The sequence below is a fragment of the Rattus rattus genome, chromosome 16 (assembly GCF_011064425.1).
Source record: "Rattus rattus isolate New Zealand chromosome 16, Rrattus_CSIRO_v1, whole genome shotgun sequence".
Lineage (NCBI taxonomy): Eukaryota > Metazoa > Chordata > Mammalia > Rodentia > Muridae > Rattus > Rattus rattus.
In genome coordinates, this window is record NC_046169.1 from 35,122,296 (window position 1) to 35,146,386 (window position 24,091).

The 24,091-nt window shown below is 48.0% G+C and overlaps 1 protein-coding gene across 1 annotated transcript in view; it reads right to left on the reverse strand.

The window, feature by feature from the left end:
• The window catches only part of Med13l (mediator complex subunit 13L), a 204,426-nt gene that overhangs the window by 61,471 nt on the left and 118,864 nt on the right, over positions 1 to 24,091 (reverse strand). The window contains 1 exon segment of the mRNA XM_032886705.1: positions 19,506 to 19,589. Coding sequence (XP_032742596.1) covers positions 19,506 to 19,589 — 84 coding nt within the window.

Here is a 24,091-nt window from a genome sequence, read left to right on the forward strand (position 1 = left end):
AAAAAAAAAAAAGAAAAGAAAAATGCAGACAAGAAGAGGTGACTGCTTAACCTGTTCTGGTGGATCAGGATCAAGTCAAAGCAAGGAATAGGGTAGAACCAGTGCAGGGCAAACCACCACATCCTTCCAAACCCTGAATACAAACAAGTCTCTTGAAATAAGATATAACCATTATCCGTTTACTACACGACTGACTTCCTGAAGATCCACACAACTTGTTTTCTCTGTGTGTCCGACACTGTATGAACATCGGGGCAGCTGCAGACTGTATACTGTGCATACATTAAGGCAGCCAGACTACAAACCACAGTTTGTTACTAAAAGGCAAATTTTCTGTTTTATCACGTGACTTCTAGGTTCTTGGAAACATGAGCTAAACAAAATCCCATCTTCAAGGACTATCGTCTATGGAACATATAAACACAGACAGTGAGACAAGCTGAGACTTCTAACAAGTGTGAGGATCAGGCTCTATGGATAAAACTGTGTCTGGGGGATTTTTAGAATTCCAATTGTGAGGCAAGAAGCAGAGGTTAGGATGCAGCATGTGCCTGGAGGCAACAGAGACTGGGTGGCAGTCACTCAGTGCTGCCTCTGCTGGCACTGTGCGGAGAGCCTTTAACACTGCCTACATACTCAAGAGTACCTTAAAGGGCATTTAACAGTAGTAAAGCAGGGGGAGGGGGGAGCGTGGAGGGAGGGGAGGGGGGAGTACAAGGACAGGGAGTGGGGGGAGAAAGCTTGCTTACTCTCACAGTGTGTGAGCAACCAACCCTAGATCTATCTAACAGAGCACAGTCTCTCAGAACACTGAGGTAGTAAAATGGACACATCTTACTCCTGTGGTTCTCCTCCTACATTGTCCCCAGTGAGTGTTTCCTCTCTATCAAGCTGAATCAAACTTTGTATTCTAGGTTCACATGACGACATAAGCTCAACAAAGCAAACACCTGCCAGGTTAACAGAGCAAGAGAAGAACGAGAGTGAGTTCCCTGCTCCAGCAGCAAGGTGGGCATTACCTCACACCTGCCCTGCCTTCCCAGCAGAACAATGCTCGAATGTGTCATGCAGCCTACCACAGTCACCACAGGAAGTTCCCCCTTCTGTCCTTCTGCACCAGCCTATACAGTGCACTGCATCTGGGAAGCTAAAGCAGACAAGCGAGACAATCCTGCTGCTGAGATTCACCCAAGCACGTTGTGCACAGCCTTACATGCAAACTCAGTCTAGATGGCTTTCTTTGTCACCTGCTACTGTGTGACTGGAGTTCCACACTTTGGGGTCCAAACCCTTGCTTCACTGGTAAGAAAATAAGGTGCATCCCAAACAGAACCCAAGTAGCAGTGTGTGGCAGCCTCCTTCCCCGGCCACTGCATTTGTTGGCCCTATGAGCTGCCTCTGTGTCACTGGAAGTCAAGCAGTGGAAGGAGGAAGGGGCTGGGGAGCACACGCCAGGGCTCTAAGCAGCTGCTTGCCTCGGTGCCTTGAGGACTGTGGTGGCTGTATTGGTCTGGGTTCCCTAAGGGAACAGAACGGGTAAAATAAAAGAGAGAGAGCAGCTTCTGTTTCAGAGTGGCTTACAGACTGTGACCTAACAATCGGTGTCTCCCAGCAGGACAGCCAAGAGTCTGGGAGTGTTCCCTTCAGGAGACCGGATGTCTCAGCAGTCTCAATCTGGTGATGGAGTCTGGGAAGGCTCCTGGAGCCACAGCTCTTCCGTCTCTGTGCAGAAGCAGGTTCTAACACGAGTGAGGGAAGGCCTCAGCAAGAGGGACCAACTCGCCAGCAACGGTGAGAGCAAGCAGACAGAGAGCAAAAGCCTCCCTCTTCCAAGTCCCTTTATGTGGGCTGCCACCAGAAGGTGCCGTCCCACCTCAAATGGTCCGAGCAAGAAAATCCCACACAGGCATGCCCAGCGGCTGGGCTTTTGATTGGTTCCGGATGCTGTCAGGTTGATGATCGAGCCTGGCCATCACAGTGACCCGGTGCAGCAGGTGGAAAGCTGGTGGTGCCTCAGGATGAAAGGCAGAAAGGGAAGGATATCCGGCCCCAGCATCCTCTGAAAGATAATGTCCCCAAGCACCTCGCCTCCTCCCACCACACCACCTCATGGGTTCCCCTCGGTGCAATGGCAGCTCAGGCTGCAGACAAGCCTCTAAGGCATTCTTCGTTCTTTCATTCCTTGGGAGCTCTCACTCACCAGGCCATGGCTCTGGGCTGCTGTCAGCTAAGTGCTGGGCTTGCTCCAGTGGCTCTCTAAACACCTCACTCCCAAGCATCGAAGTACGTTACTTTGTAGGTAAACATTAATAACCATATATCACTTTATAAGTATTCCAACACTCGTGCTGGAACCTTCTTAAACTGAACCCAGAATGACTAAGATCAGTCATCACAGGGGCTGCCAAGGGTGCAGCACAACAAAGCATCACCCGCTGCTGCAGTGGTGGGCAGTGGTCTGCAGGGCTGCTTTAACCGTGCCCACTACAGCTGCCCACATGTCCATGCTTGGTCTACTGCTGGGTGTGAGCCCCACGCGGCACATGTATAAGCCAGGGACAAACTGCACACAACACAGATGCAATCTCCTGCACATGGTCACAGGGAAAGAAGGAGACCGAGAACTCGGTCAACTGCATGGTTCTGCCTCGGTAAAGTTCTAATCCTGCCCCATCTACAGTGTTATCAGGACAACAGTGACCAGGGAGCAGGGGACATGAGGATGTCATGTTATAACATTTGAAGGACTTAAAAATAATCCCAGTTAGTAACTTCGGAACTCTCACTTCAAGCAGGATCTTAGAGAAAGAGTGAGCACACTAGCATGCAAGTGTGTAAGTAGGTTAGTTTCCCACACAGGAAACATTCTGTTCTGGGGAGACCGTATGAAGACCGTACCCAGATGGTTCTTCCAATCAGAATCACAAACTAATGAACCTTACAGCTGCGAGGGGATTTAGAAAATGCCAGGGCCAGTCTAAAACAAGGCAAGCCACCACCTCCTTAAGTTCCCCAGGCATCGGAAGCCAACCATGAGATCCACACGTAGCCAGCAGTGGGCAGACATGGTTGCCACTGCTACTATCATGGCATTAGGGGTGTGCACTCACACCTCTTTCACTCGGGTCATCAGGCTTGGTGATAAGGCCCTTCCCTTCCGGAGCCAGCTCACTGCTGGCTCTGAACACCAAGAGGCTATGGGCATTAATTACATGAACACACGCACTGCACAGAGCCCCTGGCCTGTGTCCACTGCTGCACTCGTACACAGTGAGGTGGACCTGGCCACGGCTGCTGGGCTTAAACCCATGCAATGATTTAGTGTCTTAGTGTCATGCACAAGGGCCATGAAGATGACACTGAGGACGAAACAAGCATGCTGATGGGGCTGACATGAGACACAGCCCAAAGGTAAGATTTGCTCAGGAGCCTGTCTTCACTAGCAGGCATGAGTTAAGTGACCATCACAACAAGAATCTATTTCAACCTGTGGCGATGGTCAATTCCACCAGGACTCATTAACTCAGTTTGAGTCTGAGACCCAGGCAGGAGGGCTGGGGCGAGGAGCACCAGGCAGGAGGGCTGGGGCGAGGAGCACCAGGCAGGAGGGCTGGGGCGAGGGCACCAGGCAGGAGGGCTGGGGCGAGGAGCACCAGGCAGGAGGGCTGGGGCGAGGAGCACCAGGCAGGAGGGCTGGGGCGAGGAGCACCAGGCAGGAGGGCTGGGGTGAGGAGCACCAGGCAGGAGGGCTGGGGCGAGGAGCACCAGGCAGGAGGGCTGGGGTGAGGAGCACCAGGCAGGAGGGCTGGCTCAAGTCCTTGGTTCCCCTGTGCTGAGCACCACAGCCAACTCAGACCCCAGCACTCAGCTTCGGGCCCACCGGGGAAGTGTGTTATCTTAACACACGGCACACTTAGACAAGAAGTGACATCTTAAGCACTAACTCAAACGGGTTTAACAACTCTACACAAATAAACCACTAGAAAGAAAACCTAGATTTTCGCTTTGGTTTGTGAACTTTAATTTCTTTCTTTAAATGTTAGTTCACGTCTTTAATGTATCCTTTTAGCTCCATGTGCTTGCTGAGTTCTGGCACACAATGCAGGATTTCTGCATTCCTGGTTAATGTATTCTCTCCAGAATGACAGGAAGAAATGAAACAGTTGTGGTAAAGCAATCAAAGCTGTCTCCCTCAAATTACAGCTGTAACTGTAAACGGAGTTAGCTCCGAAACCAGGTGGTCAGAAACACATCTAGAAGGAAAGACAATGGAATCGTTTACTTTGACCAAACATAAATCGAAGTTGCCCAACACCAGGAGAAACAGCTGGAGGAGATTCTCCAAGTCCTCAAACATTTGCACGGACTGATGCTTCAAAGGCAGGAGAGTCGTCCCTCAGAGCTCCTCATCCTCAGAGGGCAGAGACAGGCCACACGCAAGGCAAACAAGGACCAATGGGGAGCAGGACTGAGTGGAGATGCTGCGCTCTGAACTCTAAACCACACCCTTAGGAAAGCTGAATGGGCAAGGTCTACGGGCGGCCCTGACCACAAATGTCCAATGCGCATCATCAGTGTTCACTCCAGAGAGATGTTCCTAGCAAGCTGTGAGGTAAGAAACACCTGACGTCTTAGGAGATGCCGTGATTCTTCTACTCCATATTCTCCACCCATTCCAAAGTTAGTCTGCAGCAGCCTACACATGGAAATAGCCAAGGGAAAATACCATTTCCTTCAACTACCAAAGTTGAGCTTCAGAGGTCAGGACTATGGCTGCATCCTCAAAAGACCTAAAGGCAGAAATAATGCTTAGGATTTTCCCCTTTCCCACCACTGGCCATGAAAGTAAACTTTTGGTCTTATTTTAAATCACTGGGCTACCTAGCACACTCATAAGATTCCTCTTCTCTCTCTCTCTCTCTCTCTCTCTCTCTCTCTCTCTCTCTCTCTTCCTCCCTCCCTCCCCTCCCTCCCTCTCTCCCCTCACCCCCTGTGTGTATGTATGTATGTGTGTGTGAAGAAACAGTGTATATTTTAAATATTCATGTATCGTGTCTAGTTTCGTCTTGCAGCTATGCCTGTGCACCACATACATGGGTACCTGCGGTCAGAAAAGGGCTTGAGATCCACTAGAACTGGCGTTACATTAAGTTGTGAGCCGCCATATAGATGCTGTAAACTTAGCCCAGGTCCTCAAAGAAGCACAGCAGACCACCTTCTGTATTACAGTACTGAGTGAAAGGCCATGGTTGGCTTGAGGGAAGCAAAGGGAGGTGACCATTTAAACTCAGTGACCCTTGGTGTATAAATGGTCATGTTCCACTTACTTCCAAACTCTCACTGACTGGAACATGTATGTGGCCACCGTGGGGCATGACACTAATCAAATTAATGTCTTTTTTAAACACCACCTCTCTAAGAAAAGCAATTACTAAAAGCTATGGCTTTGGAACATTCAATGCCACTAACCACTGTACTACTAAGTCACACAAGGGGACTTTGTTAAGGAAAGAAAGCCCTCATAATTTGGAACTCTGATGTCCTGGGGAAAAGAGAGGCTCTGGAAATGCTTGGTGGCACCTTAGATGGAAAAGGGCACCCAGGGTCACATATTACTAAGCACTTCTCTCTCTGTCTGCTCAGGCACACAGGCAAGGCAAAACATTTGATGCAGAGCAAAATGCATGGCCTCAGGGTCAGGCTGCAAGAGAGTCTCTCCCTCCTCAGAGCCTCGGATACTCAGCTACAGCCAGCATCAGGCACACCTGCAACGCACCAGGCTTCCCAAACTGTAACTATACACATGCAGAAGTGCATGAATAAAAGACTCCTAAACATACTTTTACTGTATGGTAGGCTCTGAAATTGCAGCTTCATGGATGGTGAAACCTCACCTGTGTCGCTGCACTCACCAGTCTCACGACATCGTGCTGACTTCTATAATTCGGCCGCGAGGTAAAGTTCAACACTTATGTTAAGCTGAGGTATTATATCAATAAACTTCCCATTGGGCAAGATTTCATACAGAACATAGACTACTACTTCTGCTCAGCCCTGAGACTTGCTTATAGAGAGCCCACAAGATCCTAGGAAAGGAGGATTACAGTAGGGCACACTGTGCTCCCACAGCGTGGCAGCATCAGGGAGCACATCCGCCAGGCTGATGCTTGAAGGGGAAGAGTCAAGATGGCTTTGGCTTTGCTCCTTCTCTAAAGAGCACCGTGTCAGGCCGCTGAGCATCAGGGTGAGCTCCTCTACTGTTTGCCAGCCCTTGACTGTAAGGTATGGATGCAAAGTGTCTCTGGCAGTTAGGGGGAGGGGGGCTGTGCACAGGCAACGGCAGTTGTTCTGTCCTGCGATGTACAGATGTACAGCTGCAGACCTCTCCCCTGCCTGAGCAGCAGCAGTCCCAGCACAGGGCTCTGCAGGCAGGAGGTAAGGCTAGAACACAGGCGCATCTGTAAAAGCCACCTCATGCTGGGCTCGGTCAATACAACCCCACTTTCATTCTCTTCACCCCAGAGGCGGACAGAGGCAGAGAGCAGAAACCACCCACATGCCACTAAGTGGCCCACTAATGTTTTCCAAGGACATGCTGGGGTAAAAGGCATTCTTTCAATGGCCTCTGATCTGAGAAAGGACTCACTGTGCAAGGAAAAGGCATTTCACACCTTGCACAAGTAAAAGGCAAGAATAAGTTGTGTTTCCAGTGGGAGTCGCCTTTGCCCCTGCATGGTGTCATCAGTGAGCTGCTCTGCCGGAGAGCAGCAGCTAAGCCAGGCTCACTGTGCACCTTGAGAGGCAGCAAGTCTTTTCGACACACTCCTGTAACTGCCACATTATTAAGGAAAATGTAAGAACAATGTAAAAGCATTTTCTTTTAATTGAATGCACAATTTCTGTACAAAATCCTGTAACAGTGATAAGCACTCACAGACAGGCATGCAGACAAAGCAGTCACTTACATAAACCAATACGTCTCAAACACACTTGGAACAGTGTCTGACTTCTGTAGCCCACGTGCTTGACTATAATTATGTCTACTTCAGTAAAGGCCGCCAGTCTCCCCGCCTGAAGCCGAGTGAGGAAGAGGTGAACAGGTAAAGTGACTCAGGCCCGGCTGAGAAAAGCAGGGGATCAGACAATTACAATCCCAATTCCCATCAGATGGTCCAAACGCTCAACTCCAGATCCACGGAACTCCCTACAGGGCGTAAGCCAGGTACTTTACTTTTAATATCTGCAAATTGGGGATGCAATCACCTCTGGCTGAAGACCTTCCGAGGCTTCCGTGAGATGTTTACTTAATTAGCAGACAGGTAAGCCTCTCCCCACGTCCAGGTATTATTACTTATTTGATCCGTACCCTGAGTCTGTGAGGTGTGAAGACGACTGTCTGATTTACTGATCTGTTGGCTTAAGTTACTTATCTACACTTTGTCTGCATCTGTGTCAACTGTACTAATGCCTGGCACCCAAGGAGGTCCGAGAGGGTGCTGCATGCCCTGAGACTGGAGTTGTGATGGCTGTGAGCACCACATAGGGCTGGGGACTGAGTACTCATTCTGTGGCAACATAACAGGTGCCGGGAATCCAGGCAGCCTGGCCTCACAGCTCATGCCATTTAACATCACTGGCCTCAAATGTACGTTAATAGAAATGTCACAGGACAAAACACAACTCACTTATCTCCTTTATAATCACTTAGAAAACTGGTGGATCAATGTTTGCAATCGAACTGGAATACATACACGGGGCGTAAAACAACAGGACTCTGAGTCTATCTCATTCTCAGTGTATTTTGAGGCATTTCATTTCTAGATGACAGTTTCTTTTAATTCTGAAAACAAACGAAATTTCATGAACCAAAGTAATTACTCAAGATGCTTCAAGACTTAAGGCTCTTCTGTTATTCCCACACTGATGCAGAACTTAAGCCCCGCGCTCGCCTGGGCTACACAGAGAGCCCTTACCAGAACACAAACAAAAAGGATGCTCAACGAAGATGTACGTCAAGGAGCCGAGACACAGGAACACCAATGAAAATGTCTTTAGGAAGTATGGGTCTACTTCTTATGCTGCAGCAATTAAGCCCGATCTGTCACAACAGATGGGTTTTAAAGTAATTTACACAGTCTGAGTGACTGACACTGATGTTTGGAAATAGATAAGCAGTTAATGGCGAGGCTAACTCCCAACCCAAAAAGCATCTCTGGGCTGAGCTCAATTCTAGATGCAACCAAGAAACACAGACACAAAGATAACATTTCTTTTTCTAAATTATGTCCTATTATTAAACTGTCAAAGGCCTTCAACTACCAGGTAAAGACAGGCCGAGGGCAGAGGAGCCTGCTTCTCAGCCTGAAAACAGTTCAATGGCAGAACTCACAGCGGAGAGAAGCAACTCCTGGGAACAGGTATGAGCACGTGAACCTTGGCAAGTACACGTAAAGCTTTAAAGTAACCGTGCAATAAAAAGAACATTCAGGAAAAGCCAAGACTAACCAAACAATTGCCATTCAATAAAGGCAACTGAAGGGCCTGCATTAGCACTATTTCTCCCCCAAAGATCAATGCCAAAATCCACCATCAGCACTGGCCAGGGCACTGCTGGACTGAGCAGGCCTGCTTCTCCTCCCTCCTCTCAGCTCTGTTTATGTCACAGCTGGAACACTTTCCTGGGATTCCACCTTCAAGTCTCCGCTCGCTGATGTTACCTACACAACAGCTGCACATGGAGTCCTCTGGAAAGGGAAGCTGAGGTGAAGAGGCACAGGCAGTGCTTCACCTCACTACCTTCCGCTCGTGGATGGCAGCGTCGTGAGCAGGCACACTGTGACCTGAAGGGAGAGAAGCTTTCTGGGCTGGCTGGATTCTCATCAGTCTCCATGATTTTGATAAACACTGACCAAGACAACCAGAGAAGGAGGCGTCTATCTGGGCTCATGGTTTCCAGGTGTTAAGAACCCATGGTGGCAGAGCAGACTGGAGAGGCAGGAACAGCTGAGAGCTTGAGTCCTGATTCACTAGCAGGAGGCTGGGAGAGCTAACTCAAAGTGGCCTTTTGAAACTTCACAGTCAGCCCCCACGGACATGCCTCCTCCAACAAAGACACACCACATCCCTGGGGAGCAAGTGTTCAAACGTGCAAGCCATTCTGTGGGACCACTCTCAGTCTAACCTCCACTGCCTCCCTCTGTGACCCCGATGTCTACTTGAGTAAGAACTCCAACACTGGCTTGCTCTCTTGGGTCTTTGCTCAAGTTGATTCAAGGTCTTGCTACAAAGGCCAGGCTGACCTAGAACTCAACATCCTCCCAACTGCCCGGGCCAGTGTGGTTTTCTTAACATAAGAATAAACCTCCCCAGGACTGGCTTTCTGTTAGCTGGTGTTGGTTACTGCTGTCCCTCAGCGCACTCACCGAACACAGGGCAGCAGAGACTACACGATGGGGAAGAAAGTGACAAGCTGATAACCAGGGAGTAAGATGTTTACACAAGCTAACAGAGAACTGATGCCATCCAGAACCTATCCAGAGGAAGGCCAGCGACCCTGCTCAGCCTTGGACGAGGACTGCTCATCACCACACTCCCAGGCCAGCAGGATCCAAATCCAAATTCCCCTGAGACTGAAGGACAGTGTCATCTTCTTTCTAAAGTGTCGGTCAAGCCAGTGCTTGGTCCCTAGTGACAGATCTAGGCTTCAGGTTCATGTGAGAGCAGAAAGAAGCAAGGTGTCTGAACAGTTTCCTCCACAGATTTATGGCTGGGAACAGGATCAGGTTGGCTATCGGGGTTTTTTTCATGATTTATTATTAATATGTAGTTTTCTTCTCAATTCACAGCTTTTAAATAAATCATATTATTAAATATTCATACATAAAGTCTTCTTTAGCATTGAAAACATGCCCGAGTCTGGGTTTTAAAAAGCAGTCTTTCGGACACCTCGTGTAATGACTAAAATTAGCAAAGAGGAAAGAGCATTTGCTCCCTAACTATCTGGCTAAATGATGAACTTATCTGTCCTCCAAAACCATTCATGCATTTTAATTTGCTGTTTCACTCAGCCTAGGCATAGGCATAGGCAAAGCCGCACCCAGAATGCAGAGAGCCCGGCCTCCCTGCACTCCTGGTAGACCTGACTACACTGAGGAGCTCCATTTGACTGCTCTGAGGAAAGACACAGGCCCTGTGACCCCACAGGAGCCCTAGGGAGCAGACTCCAAGGGCTCCTCAGACGGAAGGGTGACTGGAAGCTGCCTACTGACTGAGAGGCTATCTGAGGGTGGGAGTCTCCTCCCTCCTCCTAAGTATACATTTAAGCGCTTGCTCTGCTCACAGCGCAGTGTGCAGTGCGTGCGTAGGGAGCAGGCTCATAAGGAGAGGCATGGCTGGGACTTGCCTGCACACTGCTCTCTGCACGCTGTTCTCTAGCTGTGTCTGGGATCCCCAGCATTCTCCATGTCCGCAGTTCAAATCATTACTCATTTCCTAAAGGGGTGTCATCTTTCTGTTTTTAGGAGGAGAGCGTGGTACTTGTGGTGTTTGGGAGGACTGGGGCCATTGCCACTGCTCTGACCGCCTGCCTCTGACTGACTTCGGTGAGCTCCTGGCTGCTCTTTGCCTCCTTACTTCAGTTCCGATAGGTTGTTTCTCTGCCGGTGAAGAGAGCCAATGCAAGCCACATTGATTAGATTAATGGCAGGTTTACTGAGAAGCTGCTTCTGGGCAAGTTCGCTGGCCCCAAGGCTTGAGGCCAGGGGAGCTGCCATGAGGAGGGAGGGAGAAAGAAAGGGAGCCCACAAAGAAAGAAAGGGAAAGAAAATAACAAAGAGAGAAAAAGAAAGACACCAAAATGTCTGGATGGTATGGGAAGAGTCACTGGGGTAAGGCCGGTCCGGCTCCAAAAGTTCAGGGTTGGAGAACGCCAGGTATGACTGGTGCATGCTGGGAGAACCTGGAGGCCAGGTCTGCTCTGATGTGTAAAGTGTTCACCTTAGTCTCTTGTCCTAGAGGACAAAACCAAACAAATTCCTCTAACAAGATTAGGAACCTATCACAGTTCAGCTACCTGGGAAAGAGACACAAAGTAAGTCCTGCAATCTAGTCTGCACAGTCCTCCCCTCTCTAACTGCAGACACCACAATCCCAATATGGTATCTCCTCAGCAATAAAACCAGACTATACAGCACAGGTCTGGGAATGCAGTAAGGATTGGGAGTAACTGTGTGCGTGTGCGTGTGCATGTGGGTGTGCGTGTGCGTGTGCATGCACGTGTGGGCGCGTCCGTCCATCTATGTGCTCTGAGAGCCAGTTGTCTGTGTCCTGGCTGCCCCCATGTTTGCCCTTCAGCACTCATGCAAACCCGGGCTGTGGACTCCAGGCCTGGACTTCTTCCTGTTAGCAGCTCTACACAAAGCACCTGAGGAGAAGCTGAATAACTACACCCTGATGTCCTCCGTAAGAGTTTAAGTGTTACTCAAGTGCCTGAGATACGTCCTAACCTCAAAAGACTAACAAGTGACATAGCAAACTAAAGACCTCCAGAGCAGACAAAACAAGACCATACAAAAGGCGCCCACCACCAACAGGCTGTGGCAGTTTGAATGACGACAATGTCTGAATGCTTGACTCCCCGGCTGTAGGTCCTATTTGGGATGTGACACTAGGGGCCCAGCTTTGAGGTTTCAAAAGACCATTTGAGTCAGCCTCCTGCTCAGTTGTTCCTGCCCCCACACCTTTGCTCGGCCTTCACTCTAATGCTCAGAAACAGGAGCCTAATCACACCTTTATCCCTGGTTACCTGGGCCACAGTGTTTTTTCACAGCAATAGAAAACCTAACTAAGAGATAGGTTGAGGAAAGGAAGGAAAAAGGGAAGGGAGGGAGGGAGGGAGGGAGGGAGGGAGGGAGGAAGGAAGGGGGTGTGGGGGTGTTAGCGATGCATATGAACGCACCCTTTTTGCCTAAAGCTAACTCTATTGCTCTCCAAGCACACTTCAGTCTACCACCACTGGGCTTCAAGCCTCATCAACTACACAATAATTGTATATGAGCCAGGTTTTATGCTTGAACACACTTCTACACTTGCTATATGTGCTATACACTTCAGGCGCGCACACACGCGCACACACACACACACACACACGCATGCACCACGCACACACACACTGTGGGCTGAAGGACTTGTAGGCTGCAGGCAGGACCTTTCACGTGCCTGGGTTTCCGGCTCACTTTGTGGACCCTCAATCCTTGCAGCTTCACTGCTCCTCCTCTGCTGGAGACAGGACGGCAGATGTCTAGCCTTGGTTCCCCCTTTTCACGACTCTGCCCTAAGCCATGCAAACCGTAAGTCCTTCAAGTCTTCCCGCAGTGCACATCAACATGACTCTCTTGGCTCCTCCAGCTCCTGTTAACGTTTCATAACCCAAGACTTAATTCTGAGGCATTTACCCTGCCTCACCCTCCTCAGAAAGGCTTCGTGACGTGATCTTCCCTCCTCATGCCACTGTACTCCAAGACTGAATCGTGTTGGTGGTGAGGGTGGTGTAATTACTGTTGAGAAAGCTTCACACACGCTAGCAATGTGCACCACTCACGCTCTCAAAGTGGGGAATGTGGCACGACAGGTGTGAAGCACAGATTTCAAGTGTGCACAGTCCGTGTGCAAACACTGGGAATGACCTCAAGCAGTTTGGCCTGAGTCTGTAAGTACAATACAGCAGTGGGAAATGCAGAGAGGGCGCCACTTGATAACCTGTGATAGAACACAGAGCTGCCTGCACGTCCACATGTTTCATATACCACTGCACGTCCACACCCAGTTTCTTGGCTCCGAAATACCCACAGGACACAGCTGTCCTGGGCATGAAGCACCGTGCCATCCAGACACATCAGTGCTACCTTTTGACCAGAGAATCAGCTTGGAGAAATGAGCAGGTGTTTTCTGGACTGCATGCCTCACAGACTGGAGCTAAGAAGCACTTCAGCAGCACTAAAGGCTTGGTATTTGATAACTTCCTATTCTGTGTTAACCAAACATGCCTGACCTGCTATCCTCAGACAGTCAAACAGAAGTCAGTCCTGCCAGCTCTTAGCCTGCCGGGAGCCGACAGGTGCAGCAGCTTAGCACTGCTGTCCCCTCCTGGGGAGCCCTGGCAGAGGACAGAACTCTGCAGGGAGGCATTGACTTGGCAAGGGGCTAGGGGACCCAAAATATCTGTAGGAAAGTGAAGCAGCTCACAGGTGACCTGCTCTTGAAGACAGAGCATCAGTCTATGTTTTGTAATTTTTAATAAGAAACAAAGATAGGAAGACGCCATGCTTTAAGACCACTGAAATAGACCTTGAAGTTCTCTAGTAAAGCCAGTTTTCTCATTCAGTAAAGCCTGTTTCCTGAACATATAATCTTTAAAATCTCGGCTAACAGAAATATTTAGCCGCCTGTCTGGAACTATACCCAGTTCTAATTGCCCGTGTTTTGCATGTAACGATCCAGTGCCAATGGGAGCAGCAGTAACCAGTTTCAGTCACCCGTACCCTTCAACCGCTGCCCAGCAATGGACGGGCCCTCTTCCGAAGGCTTCCTTCTTTGTGTTTTGAGATCTTAAGATCTTGCCACAGTGTGGTGTGCATTTCCCAAAGGAATATGCCCGAACCAAGCAAACTGCTAAAACCCCAGCTGCTGAGACCTCAAAGCCCACTCAGTAATAAAGCCTAATGTAGAAAGACAGTACAAGGTTCAAAGGACTTTCACACACTTATAAAACCTAAGTGTTAGGGGTCCTGGTTCCACTCCGGGTTTCGGCACCAACGTTAGGGTTTTGAATCTCGGCCCATGCCCAGACAGAATACACCCAAGCACCGTGGTTCCATGTGGAGAGGTTTAATAAGAAAAGAACAGAAGAAGAGAGGAAAGGCAGCCGCCTGTGGGCATGTGGAGTGGGGTGGGGTGGGGCAAGAACAGAGTAGAACAAAGAGCAAGAGGGGTAAGAGAGAGAAGGGGGCAAGCAGCCCCTTATATAGTCAGGCACAGTTGGCTGTTGCTAAGCGACTATGGGGCAGGGCATACCTGGCTGTTCCCAGGTAGCTGTGGGGGTGGAGCTTAGACAGAACACCAACACTAAGTATTTCAAAACTTCTCTCTTAACGTCAAAAATGGGCAGGGAGCCTCTGTCTCTGTTGGCCACAGCTCTATGTTCTGCTCTATGGTAGGTAACTCTGCAAACTCGTTTAAAAGACGTGTAAAGATATTCCACTTATTTAAATCAACCTTCAGGAGACTTTGGACTCTGTGTTGAATAAAGAAAAAAGTGATGTTGCACACTGGAAACCTATAGCTTGGACGGTGCTCTAAACCCTACTCAAGAATTCTCTAAGAATGGGAGGGCACAAAGGTAACTTCTGTAGTACAGACTGAAAACTGAAAACACACACGGCACTCAAATCGTGCTGAGGGAAACAGAGGAACAATAGCTGAAGGCACGACCTAAAAGCTGCCTCAAGAAAGCAGCAGGGAAGGACTCAACATGAACTGGAGCTGAAGGGGATGGTGGTGAACTATGTGCCAGGACCCTCTCTGGCAGCGCAGTGTCCTGACCTATCTAATGGAAGCACACACAGGCTGGGGTGAGGACACACAGTGCAGAAACCGATAAGCCATGGCCTCAGGACTCACGGCATTTGTGTGTGTGATGTGTGTATAGCAGTGTGGAAATCAGGAACCAGTTTTATAGGACACAGCTCAACACCCAGCGGCTTTACCCAAAGGCCCGGCTCCAGGACACTCCTGAACCACAGACAGCCCAGCTTTGCATCACGTGACTACAAGGCAAACAGGAAGAAGTGCTGATGGGTGCTCAGAGCTATGTCTAACGACTAAGATCAAACTTAGGGATTTTAGTTTCATAATCTTCTTTAGTACCCTAACTTGCCAGCCAAGCAAGCAAGATTATTAGAATGTACAATGTCCCTTTCAAAAACCTTTAGAGTTCATAAATGTCAGCAAAAAAAAATTATGCTTTAAAATTCATACATAAACAGATGCAAGGAGATTTCAGATACTTAGAGAGGAAGAGTTCTTTGCAGATGGAAAATACTTCCTGTTTTGTTGAGGTTTGGTCTCATGTTATCTATTGTAAGGCTAAATTCGAGCCCCTGGAACCTGGTATAGAGGGAGACCCAGTAGGCCTTGCTCACAAGCTACTTCTGACTGGTAAATAAAGATGCCAACAGCCAACAGCTAGGCAGAAGAGATGGAGGTGGCATTTAGGTTTCCTGGGCTTGGGGTCAGAAAGAACCAGAAGAAGAACCAGAAGAACAACAAGAAGAACCAGAAGAACAACAAGAACAACAAGAAGAAGAACAACAAGAACAAGAACAAGAAGAAGAAGAAGAAGAAGAAGAAGAAGAACAACAACAACAACAACAACAACAAGAAGAAGAACAACAACAAGAACAAGAAGAAGAAGAACAAGAAGAAGAACAAGAAGAAGAAGAAGAACAAGAAGAACAAGAAAAAGAAGAAGAAGAAGAAGAAGAAGAAGAAGAAGAAGAAGAAGAAGAAGAAGAAGAAGAAGAAGAAGAAGAAGAACAAGAAGAAGAAGAAGAAGAAGAAGAAGAGAAGAAGAAGAAGAAGAAGAAGAAGAAGAAGAAGAAGAAGAAGAAGAAGAAGAAGAAGAAGGAGGAAGGAGGAGGAGGAGGAGGAGAAGGAGAAGAAGGAGAAAAAGAAGAAGAACAAGAACAAGAACAAGAAGAACAACAACAAGAAGAAGAAGAACAAGAAGAACAAGAAGAGGAGGAGAAGGAAGAAGGAAGAAGAAGGTGGTAGAGGTGCAGAAGGTGCAGAGGAAGGAGGAGAAGGAGAAGGAAAAAAGGAGAAGAGGAGGAGGAGAAGGAAAGGGGGAGGGGAAGGAGGTGCAGAAGAGGGAAGGAGAATCCACCTGGATTATGGAAGAGAACGTGGCCAATTGGAGTTAAGAGCAGCCCAGATAAAACATAGTAAGAGTAAGTAATAACTCAGGGTTATTGATAGGGAAGCAGAGTCTCTGCCCAACTCTAGTGCTGTTTAAGGCTCATTGCAAATATAAAGGTGTGTGTGTGTGTGTGTGTGTGTGTGTGTGTGTGTGTGTGTGTGTGTGTGTGTGTGTGTGTGTGTGTGTTTTATCTGGGGACTGAATGGTCAAAGGTAGGGCAGAAACCCCAGGAGGGTATTAAATCATTTCTACAACAGTCTTTAATCCCAGCACTTGGGAGGCAAAGGTAGGCAGATCTCTGAGTGTAAGGCTAGCCTGCTCTATGTAGCAAGTTTTAGGCTAGCCAAGGCTACACAGTTAAATCTTGCCTCAAAAACAAAAGCAACAAAGGTTTCACAGTGGAAATAAATGGCTCATTAACACAATTGCATGTATGCTAAGAAATTCAGACACTTGCATAGTAATCCTAATGTTTCCCAATGCTACTACCCCACAGTAGGCACCAGAAAGAATCACAGTCACATCAGTCCTGTGTCACACTTACTTGTTATCTTAATCCTAAAACAATTCACTTTTCAGAAACACAGCAGACCTACACTCAATAGTTGTAAGTTACTTGATCATATAACCTTTTCCTTGACAATATAATTTTAATTAGTTCTCTTCAACTGGGGAGGAAAAATATTGGGAAGCCCACACCCTCACTCAAATGCCTGAGTTACTCAGGAAATAGATATCATTTCTCTAATGGGGTAAAACATTCCTCTACCTGGGTGGCTCAGGCTGAGGACACTATAGAACAATCCCTGCTGCTGCTGTGTCCACTCTCAGCAATGACAAGGAGGGCAGAGCCTTCTAGAGTAGCCTGTTCCTAGAACACCGACAATCTGAAGAAAACATCTGCATCTGCCACGAGCTGAATTACTGGAGGGCAAGTGAAGGACACTGCCCATGTGTCCCGTCGGTGTCATGAAGGCTGTGTGTCACTTAAAGAACCAGACCGCTGACATGAGAAAGAGCAAATGTGCTGAAATAAGAGGGAGAACCCTAGAAAGAAGGAAGCAGAAATATCACCCAGCCTCCTCCCTCTGCGGCCTCTGGCACTGTGCATGGGCCAAGCCTCCCTTCTTAATCAGGGCATCTGCAGTCCAGAAGACCATGGCAGTAACCACAGCACCCGAGGCTGTTGTGACTGGTGGGAGAGGGTGCTACTGGCACTGTGCAGGGAGAAGCCAAAACAACAACATCCAACAGCAAACACCCATCCCATGGCTAAAACTCCAAGGCTAAATAATGATAAAACTGGTCAACTGCCTGTTTGCTCTAAGAAAGAAGAGATGAGAAGAAGTTGGGAAGGGGCCGAGATCAACCCTGAGAGAATGGAGTTTACAGCATCTGCACTTCCCACAATACAAGTGACTTGCAATGAAGGAGGAAAGCCAGCCCACTCCAAAGAGAAAGGGAGTCAATGGAGGAGTGTTCATTGTGCTTCATAACTAGCCGTAGCACAATAACGGTTAACATTGCTTGAGGACAGAAGGGAAAGTGTGCTCATAGCAGATAAATGGGGAAAAACAGGGATTTAAATGATTTTATACACACACACACACACACACACACACACACACAAGCATATGCACTTTTAAAACCTTATTCTTTTGCAGTAAGCACTTCTTGTATGCCAATGTTGCAATGGTCTTAATTACATTTTTACTGTAATTATACAAATAAAAAAACCAAATAGAAGCTTAATTTTTTTCTAAGCAAGAGTTTTAGATAGCTGATACTAGAAACTGATTCACTTTGAATGTGTCATAATGAAATTATTCCATTTAGAATTAATAATCTAGGTTGCAGAGACACAGAGTACTCTATAACTAGAAATCATAATACAAATAATAACCTTTACTCTTGCTTTTTTAGCTATGCTAGAAAAATTAATTTAAACCTACCCAATTTTCAACTTAAAATGAAAACAATGTTCCTTCTCTCTGACAGATAGACTCTGGGGTGTTGTTTTGTAAAAAGCGCCCATTAAACACATGTGTAAGTGAAAACAGTAATGACTAAAACACAAGAAGTCACTTGCTTGGGCACACCCATGTCTAACCTGTAGGAGGCCCCTGGGTACTGGGGCTCTGAGAAGTGATGAGTAGAAATGGCCCTAAAGGCAAATATATTTTTGATTTTTTTTTAAATGCTCACATCCTTCAGTACAAACAACTGTATTAAGCCAGATCTAAACAGTGAGCAGTGAACTGCACATGGAACGATCTCACTGGCCAATGAAGGCCACCAGTGGTGGGTCACAGCCCTTAGGAAACACGCTTCATCTGGGCCTCCATCTGGCCAACCTTCCCCTGAGGGGCTGCACTCACTGTTATGGAAGCCAGCAGAGCACAGCTCCTGTAACGCCCACTGCATCCCTCAAGTTTCCCCTTTATAATCTGATGGTGGACATCACTGCTGACACCACCCTTGGTCCTCTCTCCAGATATGGCCTTGAGAAGCGCCATCAAATCCCAGGGTGGTGCTAAGAAATTCAGATACGTGAATAGCAATCCTAATGTTTCCCAATGCTACTACCCCACACTGGGCACCACTGACAGACTCAACATCAAACCCCACCATGCTGTCTACCTGGTGCTGGGTCCTGCCCAGCTTCTGCGCAAACCCTTAACCCTTGAATGAACGCTACACCCCAGCAATCCATTAGTGTCTTCTGACCCCACTGTGGGATCTCCCAACAACCACTTTACTAAATCAAGATACATTGCGAGAAGCTACTGATGGAGTCTAACGCCAAGACTGGTGACAGCAGCTTCACCCTAAGACAGACTCCGACCTGCAGCTAGCAGCTGCCCTAGGGCACCTAGACAATGAAACCAAACTGAGGTGATACGTCCCCAGTGTGGAGCTCAGTGGGAAGGGGTTAAGGGTCTGTGCTTCATACTTAGCGTACAAAGAAAAAGAATAATTTGGAGGGGAAGAGGTGCTATGTACTGTGCTTTGTGAACATTAAACACTATCAATCTATTATAGATAACTAGAGTATGGTCAGAGGTAAGGAATGTTAAATTCAGTAATTTTGTTTTGGTTTCATTGATCTAAAAATCCATGCCTATTTAGCAGTGAAGTTCACACCCACTGCAAATGTGGGCATGGCAACCATCCATGGTCTCAGAGTCCACAGTGTGACGCTGACAGTCACCAGGCTGTGTGTGCTCATCTATGGGAGGAGCACACGGCAGCACTGCACACATGTTCACCCTTTAGTTCCATGTAAGCATTCTTAAGTTATGCCAAATAGCAGTGTAAGGGAGAAAACTTAGGGAGAGTAATAGAAGGGCCACGCTAGTGTGTCTCAACTTCAAACCCAACCTGATGGCCACATGGCTCAGCATGTGATAGCCCAGTGGCCCTAGAGTAACATGAACAGATAATAAACACACCAACCCATTCGGCCTAAGCCCAAAAACAGGCGTGGTCGCAGCTGAGAAAGCGAAACACCAAGAGCATCCTGAAGACTGACCTTCTGTTGACTGGCTTTTCATCCTTGTCATAGGGCCGCACAAACCACTTCCCGATCCTCACGAAGTTCTTATCCATTAGGCACCTACAATAAGCACATCAGGAATTACCTTCACAGACTCAGGAACAAAGCACTCTGTTAACAACGCGAATGAAAGGCACTGAAAGAAACACAAGCAGTGCCAGACCCGCTGTCGGAATGTTTCCTTACACTCAAAGAACTCACAACTCTGGGCACGAATTATCAATGCCCAAAGATGGGGGCACATAAGCAAGCAAAATAGTTGGAAGTGTTTCCAAAACTCTGGGATTTAGGTCACAGATCTGCAGTACATTAGTTCCCATATCATCAAGGTCAGAGTGTAGGGAACTGGAGGACTCTTCTTCCTGCAAGCTGGGTCTGGAGTTTTCTTGTGATAAGTTATCAATTCTTTAGTGAGGACACCAAAAACAAAACAAACTTTAGCACTGTTTATCATCTGCCTTAATGCTTTCTCTCTGAAGGCCCAAAAACACCATCTAGGAAAATGAAGACTTGGCATTAATCTTCCTAGTAAGGACGGTGTGTTGCTCTTGGCTCTGTCTCCATGGCATGGCATGGTGTGTGTGTGTGTGTGTGTGTGTGTGTGTGTGTGTGTGTGTGTGTGTGTGTGTGTGTGTGTGTGTGTGTGTAAAGGTTGTCGAGTTCTGGGTGTTCTCTTAAACATAGAACACCAACAGTGAGGACAACTGAGCTGAGTGACAACACAATTATGACCAAGTTCATTCATTACAGGCAGGTGACGACTCTACCCAGCCACCTCCTGCACAATGGGTGAGAGGCCGCTCAGAGCACTAACAAGTACCCTTGACTTTAATAATACGCAATGAGAAAGAAAAAGGACATTCTGAACGTGATGGGACACAATGGTCTCTCAATATCAGTAAGGAAATGATCCACGTTTTGAAGGAAAGCTGTCCAAATGTGGCATGTGATTCTTTTGTACGAGGCCCCGTGAGAGCTAGATTGCAGTTCTTATCTCAATATTCAGGCAGATCCGCACTCGGTTTTGTCTCTGCCGTTCCCACTCATCAAAGACTATGGAAACAATTCCAGCCCTCACCCATTTCATTACAGGTTAAACAGCTCAGTTAATGTCAGGCAACAGTTCCTCCTCACAGGATAACTCCCTTTGTGCAGAGTCAACTTGGGACAGGGTTACATCAAATATCACTGGATCTATTTGGAAAGTGAACCTCTCCCTTGTTCACAGTAAAGAAAATCATTTCCAAAGTAACTCAATCTGACTTCATGCTTCTAAGTGAGAGAGGCTCTGAATACATTAAATTTTGAATAGAAAATATGGAGCAGCCACCTAAGGAAAAGGTCACACGAACTGAAACTGTAAGGCTTCGCCAGGCTCTTCCCCAGCCAGACTCCATCCGTCCCGAGCAGACACTGCCACACAGAATGCAGTGCAGTAAGAGCCAACAGCTGCTAGCGTCACAATGGCAGACACCAGATCAGTGTGAGTGGAGATGACTGTCAGTGTCCACAGCTAAGGCACAGAGGGAGCGTCGCCTAGCGAGGTCAAAGTCACCAGAGGGAGGGAGCTGCCAGTACATCTGTGCACGGGGCCAGGACATAATTGACAGCTCCATAATATTCCCTTAATCCCTTCTTCCCCTTTTATTCGTTCTTTTTTTTCTTTAAACAGTTTCTCTGTGTAGCCCTGGCAAGCCCGGCACTTGCTCTGTAGACCAGGCTGGCCTTGATCTTGTAGAGATGTGCCTGCCGCTGCTTCCCAAGTGCTGGGATTAAAGGCGAGGGCCACCACTGCCGGCTCCTCCTCCTCCTCAGCGCAGGTCCACATCATAACTGGATTACTGTGCACACAGTTCTTCACTTGGTAAAAACTGTCACTGGGTGTCTACCTTGAAATCCACAGTGCGCAGAATAAAAGCAACGATGACAGGCATGGGGTCACACCCACCAGCAAACTCCACCTCATAGAGAACTGCATTGGATAGAGCTGTGCTGGGCTTGGGGTGGAGGCTCACACACAACTCCTCTGAGGTGAGACTGAACAGAAGAAAGTAACCAGGATGCTGTCAACTTTAAGCCTTGGGAGGAAATGGAAGAGATGTGGCTCCACTGTGGAAGACAGTTCTGTGACTAGACTAGCATCTCGGGAGTCCTGATTCTGCAACAGACTACAGTGCAGAAGGAACAAAAGCTCTTCTAATACTGCAACAAAGTAACTCGGCTCACAGAGTCCACACATCACACCCGCATCTGACACAGCCCATTCCCACGAGACAGCTCCACAGCCAGTGAGCCCCACTCCCCCTTACTGCTCTGTGCCTCCTCTCCCGTTTTAAACTGAGGACAGCTCTGTCTCTGATGCCATCTGAGGTTTCTCGTGTTTCTATGAGGGTTTCAGTGCTCAGTGCTCTGTCAGGATGACAGCGACTATTCACCAGGGACTTAAAGGCCTGTGCTGTGGCACATTCTGTGTCCTGCTCTGTACAGCTTCGTGTTCACTCAGTATCTGATACGCGTGGTACACACATAAGGATTACTTTCCTGTTCATACTGCAAGTGCTCTTATGGCCATGTTTGGTGTGTGTGCTCTTACCATGAGGCACTCAGTGACCGGGAAGGAAATCTACTGAATTTGCTTCTTCACAGCCTGTCAATTCCTAATGCAGCCTAAAATCACAATACCTCAGCACTGACGGGGCCATGCGGCTCTGAGACATGACCAGGAAAACAAAACACTATGACAAATTGCACTAATTATATTCAAAGAACATAATTAGGCAAATGCTGTTTTAAAGGTAGTTTTAAATTATAAAAATATCAGAAATAAAATATACCTTTCTGCCATTCTTTGCTCTTTTAAGGGGAAGGAGGATGAAAAGCTGTATTTAACTTTACAACTCAACCTTGCAGACACTTCGATCTGCTGAGAGCTGTTTCAGAACACTTTCCTGTCAGTACCAGGTATGCATTATAGTCAACCTGGATGTCACCAGCGTTTCAGTTTCCTAAGAAGATGCCATCTTTCTGTAAGGCAGCTGTGTGAGTCCGGAGGCCGACAGCGTTAAGCAACAGCAGAGAAGATCCCGTCCAAGAGCCCACGCCTCCAAGTTACCATCTCAAGAGAAATGCAGCGAAGCTGGAAATGAAGGCAAGCTGCACGTGTGCGCCTATCTGAGGTTCCTGTGATGTGCATTCTGTGGTGTACCACAGCGTCCTCAATAGTTACCACAATGGCCAGCTCCCATCTCCACTCCCCAAGCCTGGGCAGACCACCCTCTGCTCGCTAGCTGCCCACAGACTACATCCCACCCCCCTGCATGCCAAGTATCGTCAGTGCCACCTTCCCCTACCAAATTCATCAAATTCAGGAAATCTGTTTCTGTCAATCTTGTTACATCATGCACAGCTAAGAAGATGAGGGCCCTTCCCAGCCGACCCCACCCCCTCCCTCAGTGGCTGGGCTTCCCCGGTGCTTCAGCGGGCACTAATTCTTGCAGCAAGATGTAGCCAGGCAAGGCCTGTCTACTCCACATCCTCACTAAATGACTATAACCTTACATTCTTCTACAGGGCTGGCCTCCCCTGAAATGTCCACTGTGCCTCATGCAACTCCAAAGGCCTGCACCTTTCTTCATGGCCCATTCAGTGTCTAATGTCATTCTCTCATTATAAACGAAAAGCCAAAACCAGTTGTCAACACCCTCGCCCTGTCTCTGTGCAGCAGCAATAATAATAATAATAATAATAATAATAATAATAATAATAATAATAATAAAAACAATAAACACAACAATGCACAGCCTGATTGATGCTTTTAGAAGACAGACCCTGTCCAGGCATTTACTGGTAGGTATGTGTCTAGGCTTTTAGACTTACGTCCTCCCATTATAGACTGTACTCCAAAATCTAGGCTTATTCTCTGACGTGGCATTTCCATGAAGTGGGAACTGACTTGCTTCCTGCACGCTCACAGTGTAACCCCCGTCACGTCCCATGTCTTCCACTGCAGTGCAGCTGTCACTGAGCACCATGACAGCGGAGCTCTGCTGCAGCCTCTACCCATCATAAGGCAGGAGAGCGAGCCACAGTGTGTGGGCATCTGGCTGGGGTGGCTGCAGGCCCAGTCCCCGTGCTGTGCTCCCTTGCCAAGCACTGGGGCAGCACAGGGAAGCTCAGCAGCCCCAGTGCAGCCCCAGTGCAGGCCCAGGCAGGGCACACACTCTCCACACTGCCAGGGTTCCCTGGGTGCAGAATGGCAAGACCGAGCCCAGGGCCTCAGCCATCCCTGTCACCTTCCACTGTGTGCAACACAGGGGTGGCCTGACCTCTGGGGATAGCAATAAACCCCATGAACATCAAGACGCTGATTTTATTCCAAAGCCTTCAGGCAGTTACAAATTAAAGTCAGAGTAACAAACCCAATGCCAATCTGGCAGTGTGCTGGATGTTCTGCCCTTTCTCCAACGCCACGAAGGCAAGCTGCCTCAGGACATAAACCACTGTGGAGTGTCTGAACTGCACACATGCTTTGCTGTTTTGTCAAGAATTTTCACTCCATACTC